General features: G+C 31.9%; 1 protein-coding gene and 1 long non-coding RNA gene across 2 annotated transcripts in view; one reads left to right on the top strand and one right to left on the bottom strand.

Annotated features, from left to right (window-relative positions):
* The window catches only part of Cals (calsyntenin 1), a 49,328-nt gene that overhangs the window by 14,599 nt on the left and 11,079 nt on the right, over positions 1–23,650 (bottom strand). The window contains exon 2 of the mRNA XM_033468082.2: positions 7,876–8,155. Within this exon, the coding sequence (XP_033323973.1) occupies positions 7,876–8,155 (280 nt within the window). The remainder of the gene's footprint in view (positions 1–7,875; positions 8,156–23,650) is intronic.
* Positions 1,216–17,047, top strand: LOC117219157 (uncharacterized). The gene is made up of 2 exons (XR_004489953.2): positions 1,216–1,404; positions 16,611–17,047. It is a non-coding gene; the product is annotated as an uncharacterized LOC117219157 (long non-coding RNA).

Here is a 23,650-nt window from a genome sequence, read left to right as displayed (position 1 = left end):
AAAACGTTCATTACTACCATTTATGACGGTAATAACATTACTTTACCTTTATAATTACGATATTTTATGAATCGTAACATAGTCTTTTCACGATCATTTCAAAAATTGTGACAAAGGGGTTTCTTCAACCCCATTCTATGCTCGGATTAATACGTTATGTTATGACTTTATATTTCATGATTTTCATGACTTCATGTTTTAAATTTTCCCGATGTAAACTACGGATGTTACATTTACATTTATAGCTTCTCTAACGTTTATATAAATCAAATAAAACGTAGAGACTGTTTATGACACAATTCCTCTTGTCATAAATACTGAAACGTAAGTTTTTAATTTCAAATTTGAAATAACAGCAAGATGATTATTCAAAAGGAAGTTTGAAAGGGCAGAAGAAAATATCAGAAGAAAGCGTTTATAGTGTACAGTATTATACAATATAAACTATGGATTATATCATACACAGTATTATACATTATAAACTATGTATTATATCTAGACTGTGGATTTTTATGCAAAATATAAACTGACGCAGTAATTACATGGATACTTATTTCATCTCTTAATCACTTTACCAAGCTAAAAACAGTTCAACGGTATTTTTAAATTGCTTAAATATTTTTACTGTTTCGTATTTGATCAACTAATTGTTTTTGTAAATGCATCAAATCCGCAGACTAATTATATCATACATAGTATTAAACATAGTAAACTGTGTATTCTATCGTACATAGTATTATACACATTATAAGCGGTGTATTATATCATACATAGTGTTATACATAATAAACTACGTATTATATCATACATAATATATATAATACTTATTATATAATACTATTATATAATAATATAATAAATAATATTATATAATAATACTATTATATAATACTTATTACAAGCGTTATGTTTAAGAAAATAATAAAAAATTCAACAATGGAAAAGTACCATTAGTAATTATAAAGATTAGAACGGCCCAAGTATCATATTTCGAGTTCTCAGCATTCACTTCTGTAGATTGGCTGATAACACGTTCACACCAATACATAACAAAATGATAGAACCAAACGAAAGAAAAAATGGTGAGCAAACAAATACTTCCATTTTTCTGAACAATGGCGCTGCCTTATCTGAAGACTATTCATCAAGATATCCCTGCTCGAAGATTGAGTTCAGAATTTATCAGATCATTGATAAATTCGTGACTCACAGAAATACGCAACAGATCACTTCGCGTTTCGCCTGAACAACTGTTATAACGTACGTAATACATATATTCTAATAAGACTGTCAAGGTATGCAAAGACGACCTGCTTATGATATAATAGTTCAACAAAAACGGATTCGTTGCGTGTTGAACCGAGTGAGCCGTTTGCTGCTAGAATCGCGTAATGTCACTTGCATGTGAGTAAACGAAGTGTATTATCTTTCGCAAATAATTGTTCTGTGAAGTAGTGTGACTGCAATGAATAGTCCGGAGTTCTGAGAAGTTCTAACATTTCTGAGACTCGGAAAGTATAGTTTACCTGCAAATAGCTGTCTAATATTTCAGAAATATATTTCTCACGACATCATGCTACTGTGATTTTTAACACTAGATCTACCGAGTCCTAAATGCATTTATTATACATATATTGTTTTATAACAACGACGAGATTAGATTTATTCATACGATTTCTATTATAATGTATGTGTTTGAATAAAGAAGCATATGAAAAAGATTCTCGTAGAAAGAGAAAAAATCAGAAATCATTCAGACTTGTTCGGTTGTTGCAGATCTGGGAAAATTTTATTTGAAATGAAAATAAGAAATAAGTATTTGAAGTCAACATTTATTCGACATCACTGAGATAAGTACACGTATTGAAAATAGTTATTCATGTCATAGTGAAGAAAATTATAAATTGAAATAGTATTTTCTTAAGATGTGTTGGAAATAATTATTGAATTTCTATTAAACATTTGAAATTCTAGTTCTTACGATCAATATTTGTGGGAGCAAATAATTCTATAGAAAAAGTAGAAATGCATATCGTTTTGGAAAATAGGCTTTTTCTTATATTTCTCTTATAATTAATGAACGTAACTGACACATTCCACATCTGTTTGCTTTCAACAATGTACGTATCTCAAATAATATCTCAAATGCAAACACTAGTAACGAGACATGCTAGCAGTTGCTTGGCGACGAAATTCCATAGAAATAATATTCAAGCGTCTCATTTCACGCACAATGAAGCAAATAATTATATCAATTCAATATTCTAGCTTCATATTATAAAATACATATATTTTAAATGTGTATTAAACATTTGTAAAATCAATGAAGTATCTCAATTAGTATTTCATTCAGTACAGAAATGAATTACTATTACAAATGAAGCATATGTAACACAGTTAAGAGTAATAATATTTGCAAACAGTTGTGTTTCTTAATTGGAATATTTTAACCCAGGTCCGAGAGAGTGCTAAGTAAACGTTTTAAATACTCAAAATCAAGAGCATAGAAGAGAAACTGCAAACACGATAGAACTTCGTTTATTCGTAACCGTCGGCGTACGCGATGGTTTCGATAACCATGCATTTAGTTCATATAGTACCAGCTCACTAATTCCCCTCTCTAAACTGTACTTGTTAGTTACGACGAGTGCATGCATCTGCAACCGAGCATGGCCTTGTTTCGATAAATGGAGTACAAATAAACGGAATTCTACCGTATCTCATTTTTCGAACGCTTGCCGAAGCTACTCCATGTAAATACAATTATCTCCGTAGCTTTATTCGTTACTCGAAAACTGTTCCGAACGATTTGTACCCTGTAACGAGCGAACTGTGAAATTCATTCGTTTCCAGATGGATGCGTAAACGAAAAAAGAAAAAATAGATCTATTTCATTTTTTATTTGGAATCACATAACTTTCTCACACAAGCCGATGCAACTGCATATTCTCTATTAGATGGCATTATTCTACGTATATCGAGAAACCATCAGTTTGGTTTTTGCACACAGGTGTCGTACCGCTGCCTGTTCTAGTAAAATACACGGGTACACGTTTGCGCTATACAGTTGCGAAGATAATTGAATTTGGTTGTTGAAGTGGGACAATCCGTAGGTATGTACAACGTCCGATAGAATCGACATGTGCACAACATTTTCAATTTTTCTGGATATTGCTGTTGTATTTGTCCAGTTTGTTCATTTTATTTCTTACCGAGCTCTAAATGTGACTAAAATGCGTTGTTTTATGAGAATGACGAGGCTCAATTTATGTCAACTTTTCTTATGAGTTATTCCGAATTTTCTTTAGACTTCTATTTAGAAATGTCAATGGGGGTAAATCAGACTTGGAGCTGATAATTAATATCCAAGAAGAATTCACAATTGCCTGAAATAATTATTTCGAACAATTATAAAATAAAATAATACATTATTTGAAGTAAAATTCTAAATTACGTTATTTTGAAAATGATCACAGGCGTCAAAATAATAATTATAAAATAAACATAATAATAATTATTATTATAAAATAAAATAACATGCTATTTGAAATGATATTTCAAAGTAATATTATAATGTTTGCATCGTGAAATAATTGTGAAATAAAATAACATGTTATATGAAATAACATTTTAAATAATATTTCAAAATAATATAATAGTATGAAGTCTCGGATTTCTGATCTCATTAGACCTAAGAGTTAATGTTATTCTTCTGTAACTCGACTGTGACGTGTCCTTAGTTATCTCTTTAATTAATTTCCGAAGTTCGTTACGCAGTTCTGAGACATTTCAGGCTACGCTGCTGTTACAATGAACGTAAAAACTGCACGAGGAAAAATAGATTTTATCCTAACAGGCTCGAACTACCGTACTTAGTCGAAGTAAGCACGGCAAAGAAATGTATCTCAAGGCAATCTGCTTACGTAAATGGAATTATTGGTAAAAGTTTTCCCAGGATAATACCGTGTAATTACAAAGGGCGACACTTAAATTATCTGGAGGAAAATGTAAGAAGATTTATTTATCTTTGAAACCTACGCTTTTCAAAAACTATTCCCGGGAGCAAAGTCGTTTCACTACAGAAATATTCGCGTATTGAAGTATAAAGACGAGTTCGATGAAAAGCAATTTGTCGCAGGATCTAATATGAAGTCGCAAGGACGTTGTTGCATTACTTGGCCATCGAATAAAAGTTCGTTCATCATTGTGGAACAGGTAAGTAATCTGGATTTGTTAAAAAGAAAATGAGCTGTTTAACCAATTAGCTGTTTTTAACGAGTATATTAGTCGCAAAGAATTGGCAATATTTTATGTTATAACGAGTATACAGACCTGGGTAAAAATATTATAAAAAGTATTGAAAATAGCTCATGGCATGCTATTGTTTGTATGAAATAATACTTTAAGATTTATTCGACGTGTCATAGAGATAAGTACATGCATTGGAAATAGTTATTCTACGTCGTAGAAAAGAAATTTATTAATTGAAGTAGTATTTTCTTAAGATATATATTGGAAATAATTATTCGAAACAATATTTCATGTGTCTAAATTTCTACTAATTATTTGAAATTCTATTTCTTACGATCAATATTTCTGAGAGAAAATAAACCTATAGAAAACGTACAAACACATATTATTTTGAAAAATAAGCTTCTTCTTATATTTCTCTTAATTAATGAATGTACAATAATGAAATTGTTTCTTTCAATTAAGTATTTCAAATTTATTTTATAATTACTATTTCAACGGAAGCATATGTATGTCCTTGGTTGAAATACTTTTATCCAGGTCTGCGAGCATACTCGCCATGCGTAAAAATTTGCCTTTTTAATTGCAATTTTCGTGAGAACTAAAATATATTCGAAAATTTTATGATATCTTGAATATTTGGAGGCCAAAATGATATAAAGCGGACAAATAAAAAGATATAAATAATCATTATGAAAAAATTTTCGAGTTAGTTAATTTATTCGTCGTCGGTTACCTTTTTCAGACATATTTTTAGTACACATTTTGCAGAAAGATTTCGACAGCTAGCTGGTTAAAATAATTATTCAATTTGTTATACTGGTAGATTGTGAAATAATTCCTTTACACTGTACAATTGAAAAAAGCATGTTAAGGCATTCGTCCATCTTGTAAATGCACGAAGTCAAAGCTGCTCTTGTTAAACCGAAAAGAACAGCGTGAAAAGAAAGTACGTTAAGTACTTTCACCACGATTATATAAGTGGCATAGTTACACGTGCATATGCACCTCTTAATTTCAATGTTCTATTTGCCAGAAGGCTGTACACGTACTCCAAAAGCGACAAACGTTGTTTCATAATGATTAATATGCGGCGCATATAAGTCGTTTAAATAAATTTTCAAGTGCTATATAGTTCGTCTTGCATAACATTTTTTCTTTAAAAGAATAAGTATTTAAAGTTAAAAAGATATTGAACAATACATAACACGAGAGATATTGCAAAAATTATGATATCCTTTATTTTTGATTACCATTTAATGTGCAATTGTGTAGAAAACATAAAATATATAATATATAGAATTTAATATTGTCATCGTGATAAGTATTATATTACATTCTCTAAAAGAGTACAATATTACTACGATTTTTAGATATGAAGAATTTAATAGTGAAGAATGAAAATAACTTGATAAAATGTAATTCGTTATTTCTTATTCTTTTATTTATTCTTATTATTTCTTATCTATTTTTGTTCGTCATATACTGATCAATAGTAAAATTGAATGAAATAAAAATGCATCATAAAATAAAGCAATAACTGGGACCTTTTTCGAAGCTTCGATGACGAGCCAAGTTTAGGAAAAACGAGTGAATCGTACATCGTGTCTCGATGATCATCGTGCATTAGTGATATTAATACTTTTAATAATTAATACTATAAATAATATAAATAATATAATATAATAAATAATATAAATAATATAATATAATAAATAATATAAATAATATAAATAATTAATACTATTCCAATACTTCCAACTTTCGTTACTTATTAAATTAATTTCATTAAAAGACGAGTGACTAGTACATTAATTTCCTTAGTATTTTGATTTTCAAAGCATCTTTTGTAAAGTATCAGATCTGTTTATATCCCAAAAGAAACCCACTTCTAATTTTCTTATCTTCTGCTAAATCACGAAAACGGTAACAGCTGTTTCATGACAATGGTCACAAAAAAGTGCCACTGATTCTCATTGTCACATAAAACATTCCTAACGCGTTAATAACTCGATATTCAACATACCTCTACGTTTCGCCAATCAAAGCGTGTTCCGTGCTGGAATGAAAAATATCCCAAGCGAGGGAATATATTCACGGCGAAAACGTTCTCGATCCGTGGACAATATTCGCATGAAATTCAAAGACTACTAATAAATGAATCCTCTGAAAAGGAGACGAAGTCGAGTCTTCCCTGCGTTGAATAAACGAAATAACAGATAGAGGAGGATAACCTCCGGTGCAAATAGACCGGCGGAAAGTGGGACGGACATTGGGAAACTACTGTTCCTCTTAAGCAGCTTTTCAAGCGGGTCTTTAAAAACGTTCTTTTATTAGCAAACATCGAATTTCAGAAAGAAGACGTAATGGAGGTACTCGTTCGTCGGAAATTCAAAGTTATAAATTTCAAATCCGACGTCGGGTTCCGGGTGACACAATTATTGCGCTGGTGTGTGGCATAGTCGATACCCGATGCAGACATTAATAGAGCAGAACCTTCGTCAGCCATATGTTACCAGAACCTTCTATTGTGTGAACAAAATGCGAGCTTCTTATCTTCTTGAAGGATACCCCTTCAACGGCAAGAATTCTGTGTGCATTCAGGCGCCACGATGTCATTAAGCCAACAATACGTAATAACATACCATGCTATAAAAGCAGAGCCGATAGAAGGCGGCGAGATGATACGAATCGGTGCACTCGATTCGAAAATTGAAATCAGGAACACGGGAAACTAGCTGCGCTAAGGGAAACTGGCGGATAGGCTTTCGAATGGACCAGCTGTATCTAAAGGGAACTCAATCATTTTCTTGCAAAATAATCATTTTAGTAGATGTCAACCCTTTCAAACTTGAGTTGTGGCTCTGAGACAGTGCCGTGGACATTGTTCGAGTAAAATATTTCAAATAAACTCTTCGAATCAAATTTGATTTCGGAAATATTTCGGTGCAAACTCGGCGCATAAAATTTAATTCGAGAAATATTTCGAGCGAACTCTGCGCATAAAATTTAATTCGAGAAATATTTCGAATAAATTCTTAGCATAAAATTTCGTTCGAGAAACATCTCGAATAAAATTTTATTCGAAATTTATCGAATGAACCGAAGTTATAAAACAACGGCTGCTGACTGTTTCTCTCTGTATTGTTTCAGCAGATATTTCGGGTAACATTTTATTCAAATATTCCGAGTACATTTCCGGAACCGTATTGTATTCAGATCATACTTTACGAGATCGTATCTTTCCCAATTGTACCGAGATCATGAATGCAATTCAAAGTCCTGCCAATGATCCGAGCGTGTCTTCGAAAATGTCGAAAACTTTCAAAACAAAGCTGCCGAATCAGGATTATGCTGGGGATATTTGGAAATTCTCGATTTCCAATACCCCATATTCCGAATCGAACAGAGTCGGAACGTGTTCCGCGTGCATTTGTACGCGAGATCGATAAATTGTCTGAAATACTGGGTTTCATCAAGGGTTCGTGTAACGAAAATTTCCGCGGCAACTACGCCCAGCTCTGACAGCGACGGTAAATCGCAAAAATGTTAGCGGAGGCTGGAAACACCAAAAAAAAAAGGAGCGTCGATAAAAGTTTGGAATTCATTTCATGCGACTCATACTTTTCCGATAGTGCGCCATTGCATCCGACCGCTTCGATGTCGAACTTGTAGTTGCGCCGTTTCTCGCAGTTCAGAACTCGCAGTGCTCTCAGCTCCGCGATCCCTTTCTCTTTTAAAACAATCTCGAAGGGTGCTTCGCCGTGGTGTTTGTTGGCGATACGGAAGGAGCAGACTTTCGCGCCCAAAGCTCGTATCTGCGGCGTGACCTCGACCAGAGTTTCATTTTCCTTCACCAGGCCGTGGTATCCGCTTTCGAGACTATCCAAATCCAACCGGGGCACTGGAAACACAGATAGAAATGTTTCAAAGTCGGTAACAATCAGCTGAATCTATATATACATACATATATACACGTACGCAATCGCCCACAAGTATCTGAACAACTAGAAAGCGCGAACGGGTACAGTCGATTCTCCCTAATTGACGCTCAGGTCGTACATGAAAATGGGCAATTTGGGAAGAGGAGATATGATTATTCGAGCTTTACGGCTCGTTTTTATAGTCGCCGATTGTCAACAACTATAGAAACGGGCAGCAAGGCTCGAACAATCGTATCTCCATTTCCCAAATTGTCCATTTTTTGTGTATAATCTCCGCGTCAATTAGGGAAAATTTACTAAGATTTACTAAGATGAAAACTATATAAATGTGGAAATATTATCTGTCCTCATAGATATATTTAAATGGATCCATTAAACAAATAATTAAGGTTTAATAAATATATTTATATATTTATATAATAATTAACAAATACCAGTGATTGTTCTTAGAATTACGGTAATAATATTAAAATACGTACGTTTAAACGTACATAATATTTAATTAATTTAACTAATTATTTAGGATTTATCTAAACTTCGTTCGATTTCTATTGTAATGAATGCTCAAATAAAGAGGTTTATCCAATGATTTCTTATAGAAATGTTTCTGTAACTCCAACAATTGTGGAAGAGAAAATCAGAAACCAGTAATTTTATCTGGTTCGGTAGTTCTAATGTTAATATGATACGAACATTGCAATGGGTGCTTGAAATGTATGAGAACGAGAGTCTCGATCTTCGTTCCATTTTTCAATACCACGAAATTCATTTATGCGGATTGTACAATCGAATAATTGGTGTGTCGCCGACAACTGTTTCATGATACATCGTTAGTAACAACTAGACCGCGAATTTTTATGCGAAATAAAAATTGTATAATTCGATGGTAGGAAACGTAAGCCAGGCGAAAATATCCTTCCTTTTTTAATAATTTTAATAAGTTATAAGTAATCTAAGACTATATATTCTCGAATTCTTTTCATGTTTTTACAATTTTGTTCCTGACCTAATTATTTTTGTCAAAAATGCATAAAATTCGCAGTCTAGTAACAACTAGGACTTATTTATAGCTAGTAGTGAGATTTATCTTAATCATGATTAATTAACATTGACCACCATCGATGAAAATAAATCAATTACTAGTGACGACTCTATGATTCGTCACTAATAACATAATTATCCGAACGAATCACTATTCCAGAAACGACGTATTCAACAAACAAAAGATAAATCGTGTTCAAAACATTTCAACGATATCTGCAATCATGCATGTGTCCAGATGCTTCTGGATGGTAATGTAACCGGAGTATAATATCGTTATAAATATTCAGACAATTTTATAAACGGGTGAAGGAGATTATAAATGGCTGCAATGCCGATCTCGGTAAGGCTTCATGTTGTAACTTGGCCCACAATGAAAATCAAATACAATAAAATCTTTAATGTAAATAGTTCTTTTCTTAGTATATGTAGATATATAGATGGAAATCGGTTCCTTGAAATTTGATAATAGACGTTGATAATTAGATAAATTGAAAAAGTTGGAATTTTCAGCAATTAGAGAAACTGTCATCCACAGTAAATAAGTTAATTTGATTAGCCTATTTGCAAATCGTATTTGCAAAAATATCAATTCGCAAATAATACGTTTCGTAACTTCTTCATCAAAATCGAGTTTTCTCTTTCTAATATTATTTTCCCAAAACCGGATTGTTTTTAATCAAATTTATTAGAAGAGATTTCTTCGTTATTAGGTCGACTATCAACGAAGACAAAGAATTTTAAACATTTACGGGTGATATATTAAGAAATGCAGAAATCAGGGCGATTTGTTCACATCGTATACTGTAAAGATAACGACGATAACACAAAAATATCATTTATTTATTTAATAAATAAAAGATTTAGTTTGATTGCACTAAACGTGAACTTATAAGTTTAAGTTATCAAAACAATAGTGAAAGAATAGCCGCGTAGTGTGTTACATAAAACAGTAGTGCTAATTTGTTTATTTATTTATTAATGTTTTAAATCAGATGGATTGTTTAACAACTACACGATTGTTACGTGTACATATGTTCGATATTATGTATTATTAGTTTCTAAATTCTTACTGAACATTGTTCAATGTATAGAAAACACAGTTAATTAAAAGCTGAAACAATGATTGATTTTTTATATTCCATTTATTGGTTGTAAACACTAATTTGCAATAGGATACGAAGTTTGTTAGTGGAAGACAATCTAATTGGGCAAGTTCCACTAACGAGTTTGAGTGATTCGTATAGCTAATAAAGGCACAAGAGAAAAATTTCTTGCGCATTTTTCAAGTCAAGTCCACCCCTTGCTCTAAAACCCTGGTTTTACGGAAGTTGATGGCTTCGAGTACCAACAAGTACTCTTCGCGGTGTGATGGATCGCACCCTAAGATCTGGAGACGCCAACAAGAAGACCTCGGTGTTCGAATGAATAAATAAGCCGCTTACTTTTACAGAAAAATGACGCGACGCTTGAGAATTCAACAAAATTGTTTGCATCAAGAAATCTTCACCATAAACAATATCGTCTTAATTAACTAACAGAAAATAACAGAAGATCAATTTAATCTGTGCCCTTCATTCTCTTGCGCGATAAAAATGGTTGAGATAAAACGCTGAAGAACAACGTCGATAGATACTACGACTGTAAATGTTAAAATTAAAATTCATTATAAATAAAGTTTTCATAAAAATGTACAATTAATTTTATCTTCCAATTTAAAATTAATTTATCTAAATTTCTATTAAAAATTTATTACAACTACAATCTATAAAGAAAATTTATTATAAATGTTTTATAAAAATATATTTTAATTGATTTCGCTCCTCTTTAAAATTAATTTGAAGTATTAATAAATAATCACTTCCCTAATAATTATTTATAAAAGAAGTTTTCTGAATTTTTATATCACTTAATAAACGTTCGTTGCAAGTAAAGATATTATTATAAACTACATTTATGAAGACGTGTACAATGTAACACAGGAGGGAATGCAGCTTGAAATCTAAAAAGGAATGTGTCGATTCATATTATGACGGTTACGATCATTATTCGAGGAAAAATAAACAAGGAAAAGTAGCAGCCTTCTCAGAATCGAAAATACCCAACATTCCATTAACTTGTTATCGACAAAAGTTCAAGATGGATACTTTTCAACAAGGAAAATGTTCGTGTTTAATAATGCTTAGTAATAATAAAAAAAGAATTACGATAGTTTGCATACTATTTTTTAGATGACTATCGATATTTCTAATAAAAATACCTTTCATAATAAAAAATGAAGAGAGGGTATTTTGTTAATTCATCGTATAGGCGGTTAGTAGATGTATTAGTTAATTAGTTATCTTAGGTAGTTACCAGAATCTTTGTGAACATAGTGTTTCTGTTATTGTCGATTTTATTCCGTGAACGTTTCAAAACATTTCATTCAAATATTCGCATAATTGCGAGACTTGTATTACTGAGTGAGCATAATTAAATCGCACGCAATGGAAACCCATCGCTTGAAACTTTAAAATCGTTTACCTCGGGACTGTATTTTTCGAATGGTCTACATTCTACACCATAACTTTCAAATGAATGAATATTTTTACTTCAAACTTCTCTCTCTCTCTCTCTCTCTCCCTCCCTCTCTCTATCTCTCTCTCTCTCTCTCTCTCTCTCTCTCTCTCTCTCTCTCTCTCTCTCTCTCTCTCTCACTTGAAACTCCAATTCTCCATGCAATTAAACTCGGGAATAGCTAATTACGAAATGATTTATAAGTTATTAGCAGACATTTTTATTCACCAGAAACACGGAAAAAATTGTCCAGTGTGTAACTCTCGCAATTTTTGGCCGGATTCGCCAAACAAATTTCGCTATCTAGCTTTGGGTATAGCGATTACTCACGGAGGAGCAGTTTGCTTTCAGACTATTTGTTCTCCTAAAATTGTGCGCACTTTTATCACACATTTATTACCACGTAACTTCAATAATTTCCAACATCCTGACAATTATACGTTTTACAATAAATTATTCATTGTAAATGGTATTAGTATAGTCATGAACCGTTTTAAAAGCGACCCGATTTATAAACGTGAAAAAATAGACGTTGAATAAAACTGAAACAGCAATTATGCTAAAAATATTTCAACTATATACAGAAATAAAAGATAATAATGATACAACTTATATATATAACCGCTGACCAATTTCGTTTTTTTTCTTATACGTATGTGTATAACACTTACCAACAAAAATTAAGAAACTTCATACATCATTAACATTTGAGTAAAAATTGATATTTTAATAAATGTACGTCTTATTAAATTTAAAGTACATATTATAGTGAAGCATATAACACATTGTTTAAATTGCAATATTGTTTTATTTAGTGTATTCGACGACTAAGAAAAATAATAAAACTGTTAATATTTTTGTACAAATTGCAAAAATAAAATATAAATAAAAAATTAAGTATTCATGAAAAGATAAAATTAATATTTTCATTGACACAATACGAACTTTCATCCTGTGTTGAGGAGGTATACTATACCCAATAATATTCATCTGTGTAGAGACTAAGTAATTGCAAAAACACCAAAACTTTAATGCAAGAGTATGAATTGAAATAAAATGACTAACAGTGCAAGAAGTATTGAAATAAAATAGTAATTGCTACGTTAATAATTATAAAGTGTCTTGTTAATATCATTATAAAGTATGAACATTAACTATAGACGGTTTCATATGTACGTGCCATATTTAGTATGTCAGTACTATTATTTTCTGCCATATTCTACACTGCTTTTATATTATTTATTGTCTACAACCGAGGAATCAAATGTTCTACATTTTTCGACTTCATAATATATTATGTACCAGGTTTCTACACAAGTCTTGTCACTCATATTTCAAGCGCAATTTCATCTCAAAAGTACGTTCTTGTTACGTATGCATTTTACGTCATTTTATAATGTCGCTTTTCCTCTCCCAAACACGACCTGAATTTTGTAATCTAGTTAAAAGTTGCTTTTATTTCGAGCCGAGAACAATGCACGAAAGAGAAATAATTGAATATCCTTCTGACACTTAATAACAGTTAATACACATTAATGTATTATATTATATCATATTCGAAGAATTTATTCAATATATTATTCAAGGGATATATTTGAAACGTTGTTCGAATATAATTTTATTCGAAACATTTATTCTAATAATAACTCGAATAATGCTCAACAATACTAAACTGTATGTATAAAGAATGTTCGGACACTTTCGAGAACGAATACAACAGAATGTCGACAATTATTCAACATTTTTCATTATATGAGTCTGCACAATTTTTAATTTAAAACAGAAGAAACTTGAATGCAAACAAAAAGAATTAAAGAATGATTTGGAAGAGTAAACGCGAATGGAATAATATTGCATTTGAAGCACGAGCAACAGGACTTACGCAATCTGTCGCGAATGCATGCTAAACGATATTTAATCAGCGTTCCGATTACGGAATGCGAAGAACGCTGATTTTGTATTTTAGGACTGGTATCTCTGAACTTTTTATCCGACACTGTCCTCCCGCACTATTCTTTTCTTTTCTTTTCTTTTCTTTTCCAGTGGCCGTTGAATGACAGGCTGCCTAAAAGTTAGATAAAAGTAGAATCTAGGTTACGTCTGAGACACGATAGAATTTATCGTCGGTGCACCAAAATCTAATCTGTCCGAGGATATTGTATCTAGAATCTTCAGAAACTTTATTTTCCAATAAGTCCTTTCGTACGAAATAACGTTAATTAACCGATATTTTCAATTTCATCCTTGCACGACAAGATCAACTTACGAGGGATGAAATCCGATCTAGAAATTCGAAAAATTTAGAAACATTAGGGATATATAGAGCATACGTAGATATGTATTATGAAATTATTTTTCTTGCGCAAATTTACCTCAAGGGATGGAAATTAATCCCCAAAATATTTGGCTGTTTCTTATTTTATTGCTATAATTCGCAAATTGTGCGACATAGGAAAGAAATCTTCGAACAAAAATTACTTCCTTTATCCAAATCTATCACGTGCTATACAATGTTTTCAATTTTTTTAAATGTTTATTTTTTTTATTTGTGTGTGTATGCTTGGTTATTAATGTGCACTTTTAATTTAATAAGACGTATATTTGTTAAAATATCAAATTTTACTCAAATATTGACGGTATGTAACGTTTTGTAACTTTTGCCCTTAGGTGTATATATCAAAACAGAAACGAAACAACTCTTTTCATTCTTTAACACAGGTTATTGTTATCGCGAACGATGATGGAGAACAGCTGGTGTAAATATACATATATCCCGAGTGCAGAAGTTCCGACAGAATCTCGATAAATGGCGTGATCGACACTGTTACGTGGAAACGATATACGTAGCCAGTATCTTGAAATATTCACGTCTTCGCAGTAGAGCGAGTTGTCAATTAGAACAGAAATCAACTGGTCTGAACGAACTAGTTGCGCGACATAAAATTCAACATGAATGAAGATAGCTACCAGTTTCGTCACAATGGCACGACGGTTCTTAATCAAATTAACACATTCGATTAACTATTGAATTATAAACGTTACACTTTCACACAAACTTTTGACGTTACACTTTCAGTATATCACGGTTCATGGATTAAACTAACATGGTATTTTATGTATTCTTGTAATCAATCTTCCGGTATATAATAATATGAAAGAAAATAACAATTTAGAATTCGTATTTTGTACGACCTTGAATTAATTTTCTTGATGACATTTCTAATATTTCTTATTAGGAATTTCCAAATATTAGATAAACTGAGAAACTGTGTGGAATTTAGACACTTCAGATTCTTTAATTCTATATAAACTATACTTTATTTTGTTTTACACCGTAAATATTGAATAGTATAGTTATTTGACCTATTTCGATTTTATGTAGACATCATATTTCGTTTTATATTACGTTTGTAGTTTCATCAATACCGAATAAACTGAAAAATTATACAGCACTCAGTTATTTCAGCTTTTTCAATTTAATACTGAATAAACTGAAAAATTTATTGAATTTTAGTTATTTTATAAATCCAAGATATAAAATAAACTGCGAAACCTTTAACTGGTGTAAATATTCCTTCACCGTTCTCATAACATTGTCTCTTCTTAAGTAAAAATTCGGAAGCTGATTTCTTGGTAACACCGGAATTAAGAAACCGTTTCTCACCATTTTTCAGTGCTCTTGTATAAATGATTAGACCGCGGATTTTTATGCGAAACGAAAATTGTCTGTATTAATTGTAAGGTACAGGAGCCCTAGTAATATTCATTTCTTTTCTTAGTGATTTTAATGAGTAGCGAAAATAACAACGTTTTTCAGTTCATTAAATGTTTTTACTGTTTCGTCGTCGATCGACTCATTTTTGTCGGAAATAAATAAAATCTACAGTCTAATAATGTGATCACCGTTAATACAAGTCACATAAGCGACGTGTTTAGAGGTTCAGCCATGTAGATTCCAAGCTGCGAAAGATGGTCTGCCAAATTTAAACGTGGCAATTTTGACCTCGACGATAAACCTCACTTTTGGTGGCCTTCTGCCGCTGATGACGACATTGTGCACAATCTAGTGGATGCAAATCCGCGAGTTGACCAGGCACGGTTGCCGAGGAAAAAATCCGCCAGATGTATCGATCGCGACACAAAGCGAGAGCCATTTTGATTACTCCGAAAAATCAAATTTTACTTCCGCAACGGTCTTCTACCTTGAAAACGTCGTGTGTGCTTGGCAACAGTTCGCAAAACTCCAATTGCGTTTGTCTTTAAACGACATTTCCAAAGTTCGCAGACATATCTCATAAACGAATCAACCGATTGACTTCCAACTTGGCGGACATCCTCGATAAATGTCATTTTGTCGTTTGAACTGGGACCAACAAGTCGATATTTCTAAAATCTGATTTAAAGTTCATAACCTGAACGACGAGCATTTCGTCACAGCTGCAAGTTTCACTTCACATTCTCACATTTGTTAGTTTAAACAACGGCCATGCTAATACAACGTTCAATAACAAACTAGATCGTTTATTAACATTAGAACATTAGGAAACTAAATTTAGCAAATTTAGAAAACTTCTGAAGTTTTCTTGTACATTTCCCGTCATTGTAGAATTGTATCTATGTGAAATTTTTAGATGAACTTCCTTATTCAAGCATATATTATAATAGAAAAGGATATAACGTTTATTTAAAGAGCGGTCATACGATAGAAATAGGTATGTGCAGAATATTAGTGGATTAGTCAAAATTCCCGAAAATGTGACTGACACCACTATGATTCTAACCCATTCAAATGTAGGTGACTGTAATTTGTATTATTAGATTGCACTATCGGAAGGTGACGCTGTCTCCGTCGTGAAGCAGCCAGGGAATTTTTTGCTCTCACTTGCCACACAGTGGTGAGACAATTAATTCGCTAAAGTACTATCAGTTGGAGGAACCGAGGGAAGAAATTCAAGAAAAACGTTCGGTTCTGGCGCCTGGCAAGGATGTTATCTTTCATCATGACACTGGCAGACCGCACACTTCCATGCAGATCCAAAATAAACTTGGCGAATTGAATTGGATCATTGTAATGCACAGACCTCGCCCATATTCGCCAAATGTCACATTTCTTTTAGTCCAGGCATTAGAAAATGGTATAAACCACTTTTCGTTAAAAGTACGAGCACCGAGCAATGAATACCTAGCATTTTATAAAAATACGAACGATGTGTTTATGGAAATTTTGTAAATAAAATGATATTTTAAATGGCAAATAGTAAATAGACATTTGATTTGCCCAAAAGCATATACTTTTAAAAATAAGATATTTGATTCGTTTTAACAAATTTTTAAGATAATATTTCAAATAGTATTTTATGTTGAAAACACTGAAAATATTTGTGCCATAGTTTGGAATATTGTATTTATTCAATTTTATCATCATCGAATAATATATCTTTATTTTATTAAATAATAATGTAAAATAGAATTATACTAGTAATCTAAAACGAACAAAATACTATTTTTCTGCATTATAAACATACAATATAATTCCTTAATGATAATCCCATAATCATTTGCAAATATTATGATTTCTTTTCTGTTTAAGAATTATTGTTAGTTTTTTATTTTATGGTTTATCTATATAAAACAAATTTTATTTTATATTTTAGATTATCAAAGTATATATCATCTTAAAAAATTACCAAAATAAAATATTTTATTTTACAGTTTACTTTATCAAAATATAACTTACTATATAAATACTATATAATTTTATATAGTAAAATCTTATGCCCTATTTGAAATACTAGTTTATTTGAATTGCGAAGAATCTATTATTTATTTATTTTATTTCAATTTTTTTTATAAATAATACCCAGCTCTGATCTTTATGCCTTTAAACAAATCCCGTCAAATTTTAAGCATCATTCTACATGATACGAAAGTGATTAATCACGAGAGAAACTATTTGCACGCAAGTTACTTTAATGAACTATTTCATGGAAATGAAGTCTTTTACATTTTTCATAGTGTAATATACTTACACACTATAACAATTTATTAGTGGACACAAACTGCAATAGAATCGCAGTATCCATAGTAATTATGCAAATATTGAACTTCAATGGTGATGAAAATGTCACTTGTTGCTGCACATTGCTGGTGCCACCTGCGTCATTGATGCTACTTTTTGCAATTGTTTTTAGAGATGACAAAAGCTTCTAACGTTTTAGAATGATAATGTTTGTATTGTTAAACATGTCGATAGACGGCTTATACATGCTAATGACTGCAACTGCAGTGAGAGTACACTGCATAAATAAGCTGGTTAACAAGCTTATTTGATACAAAGACTTTGTACGTATTTCTATGTCTGAAATAAATATGTAAATATCTGAAATATATTTCATTTAACGAACTGGGATATTCATAATATTCAAAATATTCAAAGAAATTCTGCGTAACAGACAGTAATGGTCGAATAATAAGTAGGATGAACGCACGGCTGTTGCTTTTGAAAGAGATGCAACAAATTCATATTCCACTGAATTTTGTTTCAACCGTTTCATGGCACTCATCAATTGCTCGAATCTTCCTACGGTTTCAAGTTGCAGCTACTTCCCTTTATTACAAATCCGTTAAAACCGCGGTCTGGTTATAAACAACATGTTCGTGATCCGTGTTTTCCAGCAAGGTAAAATTATTTTCGACCCCTTTTCTTCCCCAATGGAATGGTGGTGGGTTTTGTAAAATATTAACGGTACACGTTACGGTCCATTACACCGAATACAAAATATAACCCGCCAACACCGGTTACACTCGTGTAGCCCAAAACACACACCACAGAATCGCCACGATGCTTTATCATACGCTGCAAGTTTTAAGCATTGCGTTGTTGATTTTTTCATATCGTATTGCACAGCTACATCTGAGCCAAACATATTTTACTGTCATCTGTAAAAGGTACGGTGTCGGGATCGACCATGTCTGTGTTCCTGCAACTCTTTACGCAGATATTTATGCATTCATAATGATTCATAAAAATTCATATTTACAGAAAAATTATAGGGAAATTATTATTAAAAACTATACCATGATACTAATATTTTACGACATAAATCTGTTTACATCGATCGATTATGCTCCGAATCGTAGATCATGGTGTACCGACAATTTGCAAAATTTCCAAAAGATTTTTTACACCGTTTATGCGAGTTTCTAATTATTTTTCTCTTTTCTTTGCTCCTGCGGCTTTTCTTTCTGCCGTTATTGATACGACTTTATTTTTAACGTTATCGATCATGTCGAAGTCTCCAAATATGTTAATATTATTAGAGAAGTGACTGCCTTTTGTTTGCACTGAAAAACTTCGCAATATAACAAAAACATAGCAGCATACATTATGCCCTTAGTAAACCGAAGCTATGAGAAATTTCCTTGAATATTTTTAATTATGCGGGTATCTAGATTCTTCTTTCATGAAACTCATTCTAAATATTTATAAGAATACGCATAAATGATTTACTTTAAGAAAGCTTGTTAGCAAACCGAGTTACGCAAAGTTTCCTTTGAAATTACTTGCTGCACTAATACTTTGTACACTCACTGTATACGTTACGCTTCATGAAATCAAACACTGCGGTATGTTATTCAATGCCACAGTTTTCGCACACGATACACAGACAATAAAACTGTTAGTCGAAGAAACATAATTTTTCTTGTAAAACATAATAACTAGACTGCAGATTTTATGCATTCATGGCAAACATAGAGCTAGCGAAATTTAAAACAATAGAATGGTTTAACAATTTTAAAGACACCAATATGTCATTGTGAATCTATGAAAATTATCAAGGAAAAAGAGAATTTTCTATTTGCAACTTATTATCCTTGCAACTAATGCAAAATGTTTTTATTTTACTCAAAGATCCGCAGCCTAAACAAAACATTCTTTAAAAACATAGAAGTCGTGCGATCAGAAAATAAAACTTTAAGAATTTCTTTTAACAATATTCTAATAATACTAAAGCGATATTGTTCACCTTCCAACTACCGAGCAAAATCTATTTAATCATTATTTTTCCATATTTCCATATCGGACAATTTCATTCTTACGTTTCGTTACCTGACAGGTAGGTATTGATTATTTTCGTAAAAATAAAAATAAATTTCGAACCGTGGAACCTTTATTTCTACGCGCATTTCGATTTGTATACACAATTTCTTTGAACAAACGTTCAGATATTTATTCCTATTATAAAGTTCATCATATATAGTTTATCTATCGTTCTCCGCAACATAGTCATAGTAATATAAATATCCCCGCACTTGTTTATTTATAAAACAATCTGTTAAGTTATTTTATCTTCAATAAAAACAGTTTTCATCTTAAATGTACACCTCGATAAAAACACGTAAATATTAACACTTTGTTTCCTGGAAGCCTATTAATAGGATTTTCAATTTTTATGCTATAATAAGGGAAATCCAAACACGCTAAGTGCCAAATTTTAACTACAAAAATTCTCATAACCGAAACAAGAAAGATAAAGTTTTCCATAGGAAAATGAGTTTCAAAAATCTAATCAAAAATTAGTGTCAGTCATATGTGACTGACACGACACCACTAAAAATAGCTATGTATATCATTCTTCAAAGTAATTTTCACATTACTAAATTGGTTTACATTTACAGAATTGTTAAAGATGTAAACACTGTACGAGCAAATAATCACAATTTCATACGTATATGATCCAAAAATCATACGAAATGAAAGTGCTATATATCGGAAAAGATGCCTTAATTTTTAAGTTAAAACAGTTTCGAGTGCAAAGTGTTAAATATTTCAGCTTGCATGATAATCCCAAACGAAATTATTTATTTTACCGAGATATATATAAGTCATTGGTACCCGATTGAAGTTGCTGTCGCCGTTGAACATTTTATTAAAATGTTCGTAACTATAAATCGTAAATAATAGTTCGAAACAATCGTTCGGTAAATTTTGCGCAGACGATGTTCGAATTTTATTCGAGTTATTTTAAAATAATTACAGCCTTTAACACTATTTCTATCGAAAATATCAAAAGACGCCTTTCAATCATTTCTATTTAATGCTATTTTCATCGAAGGGATTAAAATATCTTTTAATAATTTTTAATACAAATTATTTCCTATGTTCATCGCTAATGTTCCTATGTTCCTATGTTCATTCCTAAGTCGTCGCGAAATTAATTCGGTGAATTGTATAATACAGAATATCGGTAAAAATGGTGTTAAATCGAACTTTTCAATGCAACTTATCGCCACAGCGGGAAGCATTCCGACACGAACGTGATCGAGAAAAACGATACGAGCCGTTGGGACCGATACAGTATTTTCGTCCGCGCGCATTATGATGTCACCGTTACGCAAGTTTTCGAACTGCATGACTGTACCGAGCAAGTTTTACCGAAAATAAATGTGTTGCTTTCACAACGGGAAAGAATAAGAAAACAGGGATTCATCTTATTAATAATCGGTGGCGTCACACCGTGGACGCCGATGTGGAAAATCGCCGGACTTTTCCTGAGGACGAAAATATCCATGCGTTCCCGACACAATTCCGCAACTTAATCTCGCGGCATTTTCTTTTCGGCCGAACTTGTTTGAAAAAGAAACAAAGATCTACAGAAATAGAGCGGAAAACTTCCGGGAAACTGGAGAAGCCCGGGAGAGCCAACCGACACAAGATGTAATAATTAAAGTTTCAGAACGCTTCAGACAAAACTTCGGCCGGCCGTTTTAATCACCGTGCGAACGCTAACGAAAACTGCGAATGTTCATTATAACCAACCTTATTAAAACAGGAATAAGATTAATAATTTACCGCGTTCGCTCGATGAAGAGACTCTGGTGGCGGCGATTACTGTTCGATCAACAGAAAACAATCTCCTTGATAGAAATTCCCTCGGCCCGCGTTGTTCGGCGTAATCTAATTAAAAATTTAATTGAATTCTTGAAAGTCGATTATGTCGCGCAGATATACACTTTGCTCCGTTCTTTTGTTCGAATCTGTTCCTGCCGTGCCGAATTTATAATCAACCTTCAGCTGCTCTGCACTTTTCATTACCACCAGAATTAACAATGATTGTAACAGCGAAAAATTTATCGATATCTTGTTAATAATTATTCATCGAATATTCGCCGCCTGCAATGCGGATTATTTCCAACTCAACGCCGATACGCAGGCACCATCCGTTCTCGTGTCTCGTGATTTATGAGAATATTTGATTACGCCTGACCCGATTCCTATATTTTCGTGAATTCATTCAACCGTGAAATTATGCTCATATGTTTTATTACACCCTCTCTCCTGTACTCCGCAGCACCTTCTGTCGTCGTTGCGCGAGAAATAAAGAAGTGACGAAAAGCACGTGACATTAGGACACGCGAGAAAATATTGTTAATCCTAAATTCTGGCTTGTTAACGTTCGCGGAATAAAACGAATACTGCGAGAATTTTCAGAAAATATATGAAATTCAACCTTTTTCTTTAAACAGAATGGTTACACAAATTCTAAACATTATGAAACAAACAAAAACTAACAAAATATGACTTTACAATAATTGAAGTTTATTTTATTTGCAATATGAACAATGTAACGAAGAAATGATAAGTGATAATAACTCCTTATTGCCACGGCCAAAAAATGGAAGCTGATATGGATGATCTTTATTTATAGACAACCTCAATAATATTTCATAAATGAAGGACTTATATAATGAGTATGCCGCAGATAATAAATGCTTGTTAATGCTTAATTGGCACACATGAACAAAAACAGTTGGACAAGAAGTATTTTACTCTGAGGCAATAAAATAACGGCAGTAAATGACAGACAGTTAAATTCTTTACGCAAGTAATATTGCTGTCTCATTTAATGATGCTCCAGTGACAAAAGCTTATTATTATTTATTATTACATAAAAATATTCTTATATCACAAAAGATGTGTATTGGAATTAGAGGCTTCTAATAATGTTCGGCCATTTCTTGGAGCCAATAAATTATACCATTTGTTTATATGTATTGTAACGCTATTTGTGTCATTTTGTATAATTATATTCGTAATTATATTAATAATTGCATTTGTACTTGCATTTGTAATTGTATTTGTAATTATATTTATAATTGTATTTGTAACTGTATTTGTAATTACATTCGTAATTGCATTTGAGATTGTATTTCTAACTGTATTTATAATCGTAGTTATAATTGCATTCGTAATTGTAATATTATAAGTGAATATGTTCATACACGTGTTAATTATACCACTTGTGTGTTTATATTGTTCGCTGAAGCTTATTTTTCTCTCCCATTTCGCCTCGTTTTAATTAAAATTACGATGAAAGATAATTAATTCATTCAAAAATAATGTCAGGGACTATTTTGAAATTCTATTTCGTAGGAATCGAATTATAGGAATATTATATAATACAATATTATATAATCGTATACTACTACAATCAGTCGCTTCCATTTGTACAATTACTTGCAATTTTTATTTCTCATCGTTATTCCACATAGAATGTAGCCGCCAGATCCTATTATTTATCGCCTGCAAAATACACATACATATGACAAAGTGAAGTGGTACGATAATAGCTGTTGATATACGCAGGAAATATTTCACGTATAATTCTTTCACCCGTATGCACGTTCCATATTATGAACGCATAAATATTGATCTGTTATCTTGCCGTATATTATAAACGCAGAATTATGAATAAACATTTTCATTATCGATTTTACAATTACAACTGTTCGTATTCTTCTAAATCTAGAAAATTACATGAATATTACAATTTGTTAGTGAAAGACATTTATCTTAA

Source organism: Megalopta genalis, chromosome 12, assembly GCF_051020955.1.
Source record: "Megalopta genalis isolate 19385.01 chromosome 12, iyMegGena1_principal, whole genome shotgun sequence".
NCBI classification, from domain to species: Eukaryota; Metazoa; Arthropoda; class Insecta; order Hymenoptera; family Halictidae; genus Megalopta; species Megalopta genalis.
This window is presented reverse-complemented; position numbering and strand designations above follow the sequence as displayed.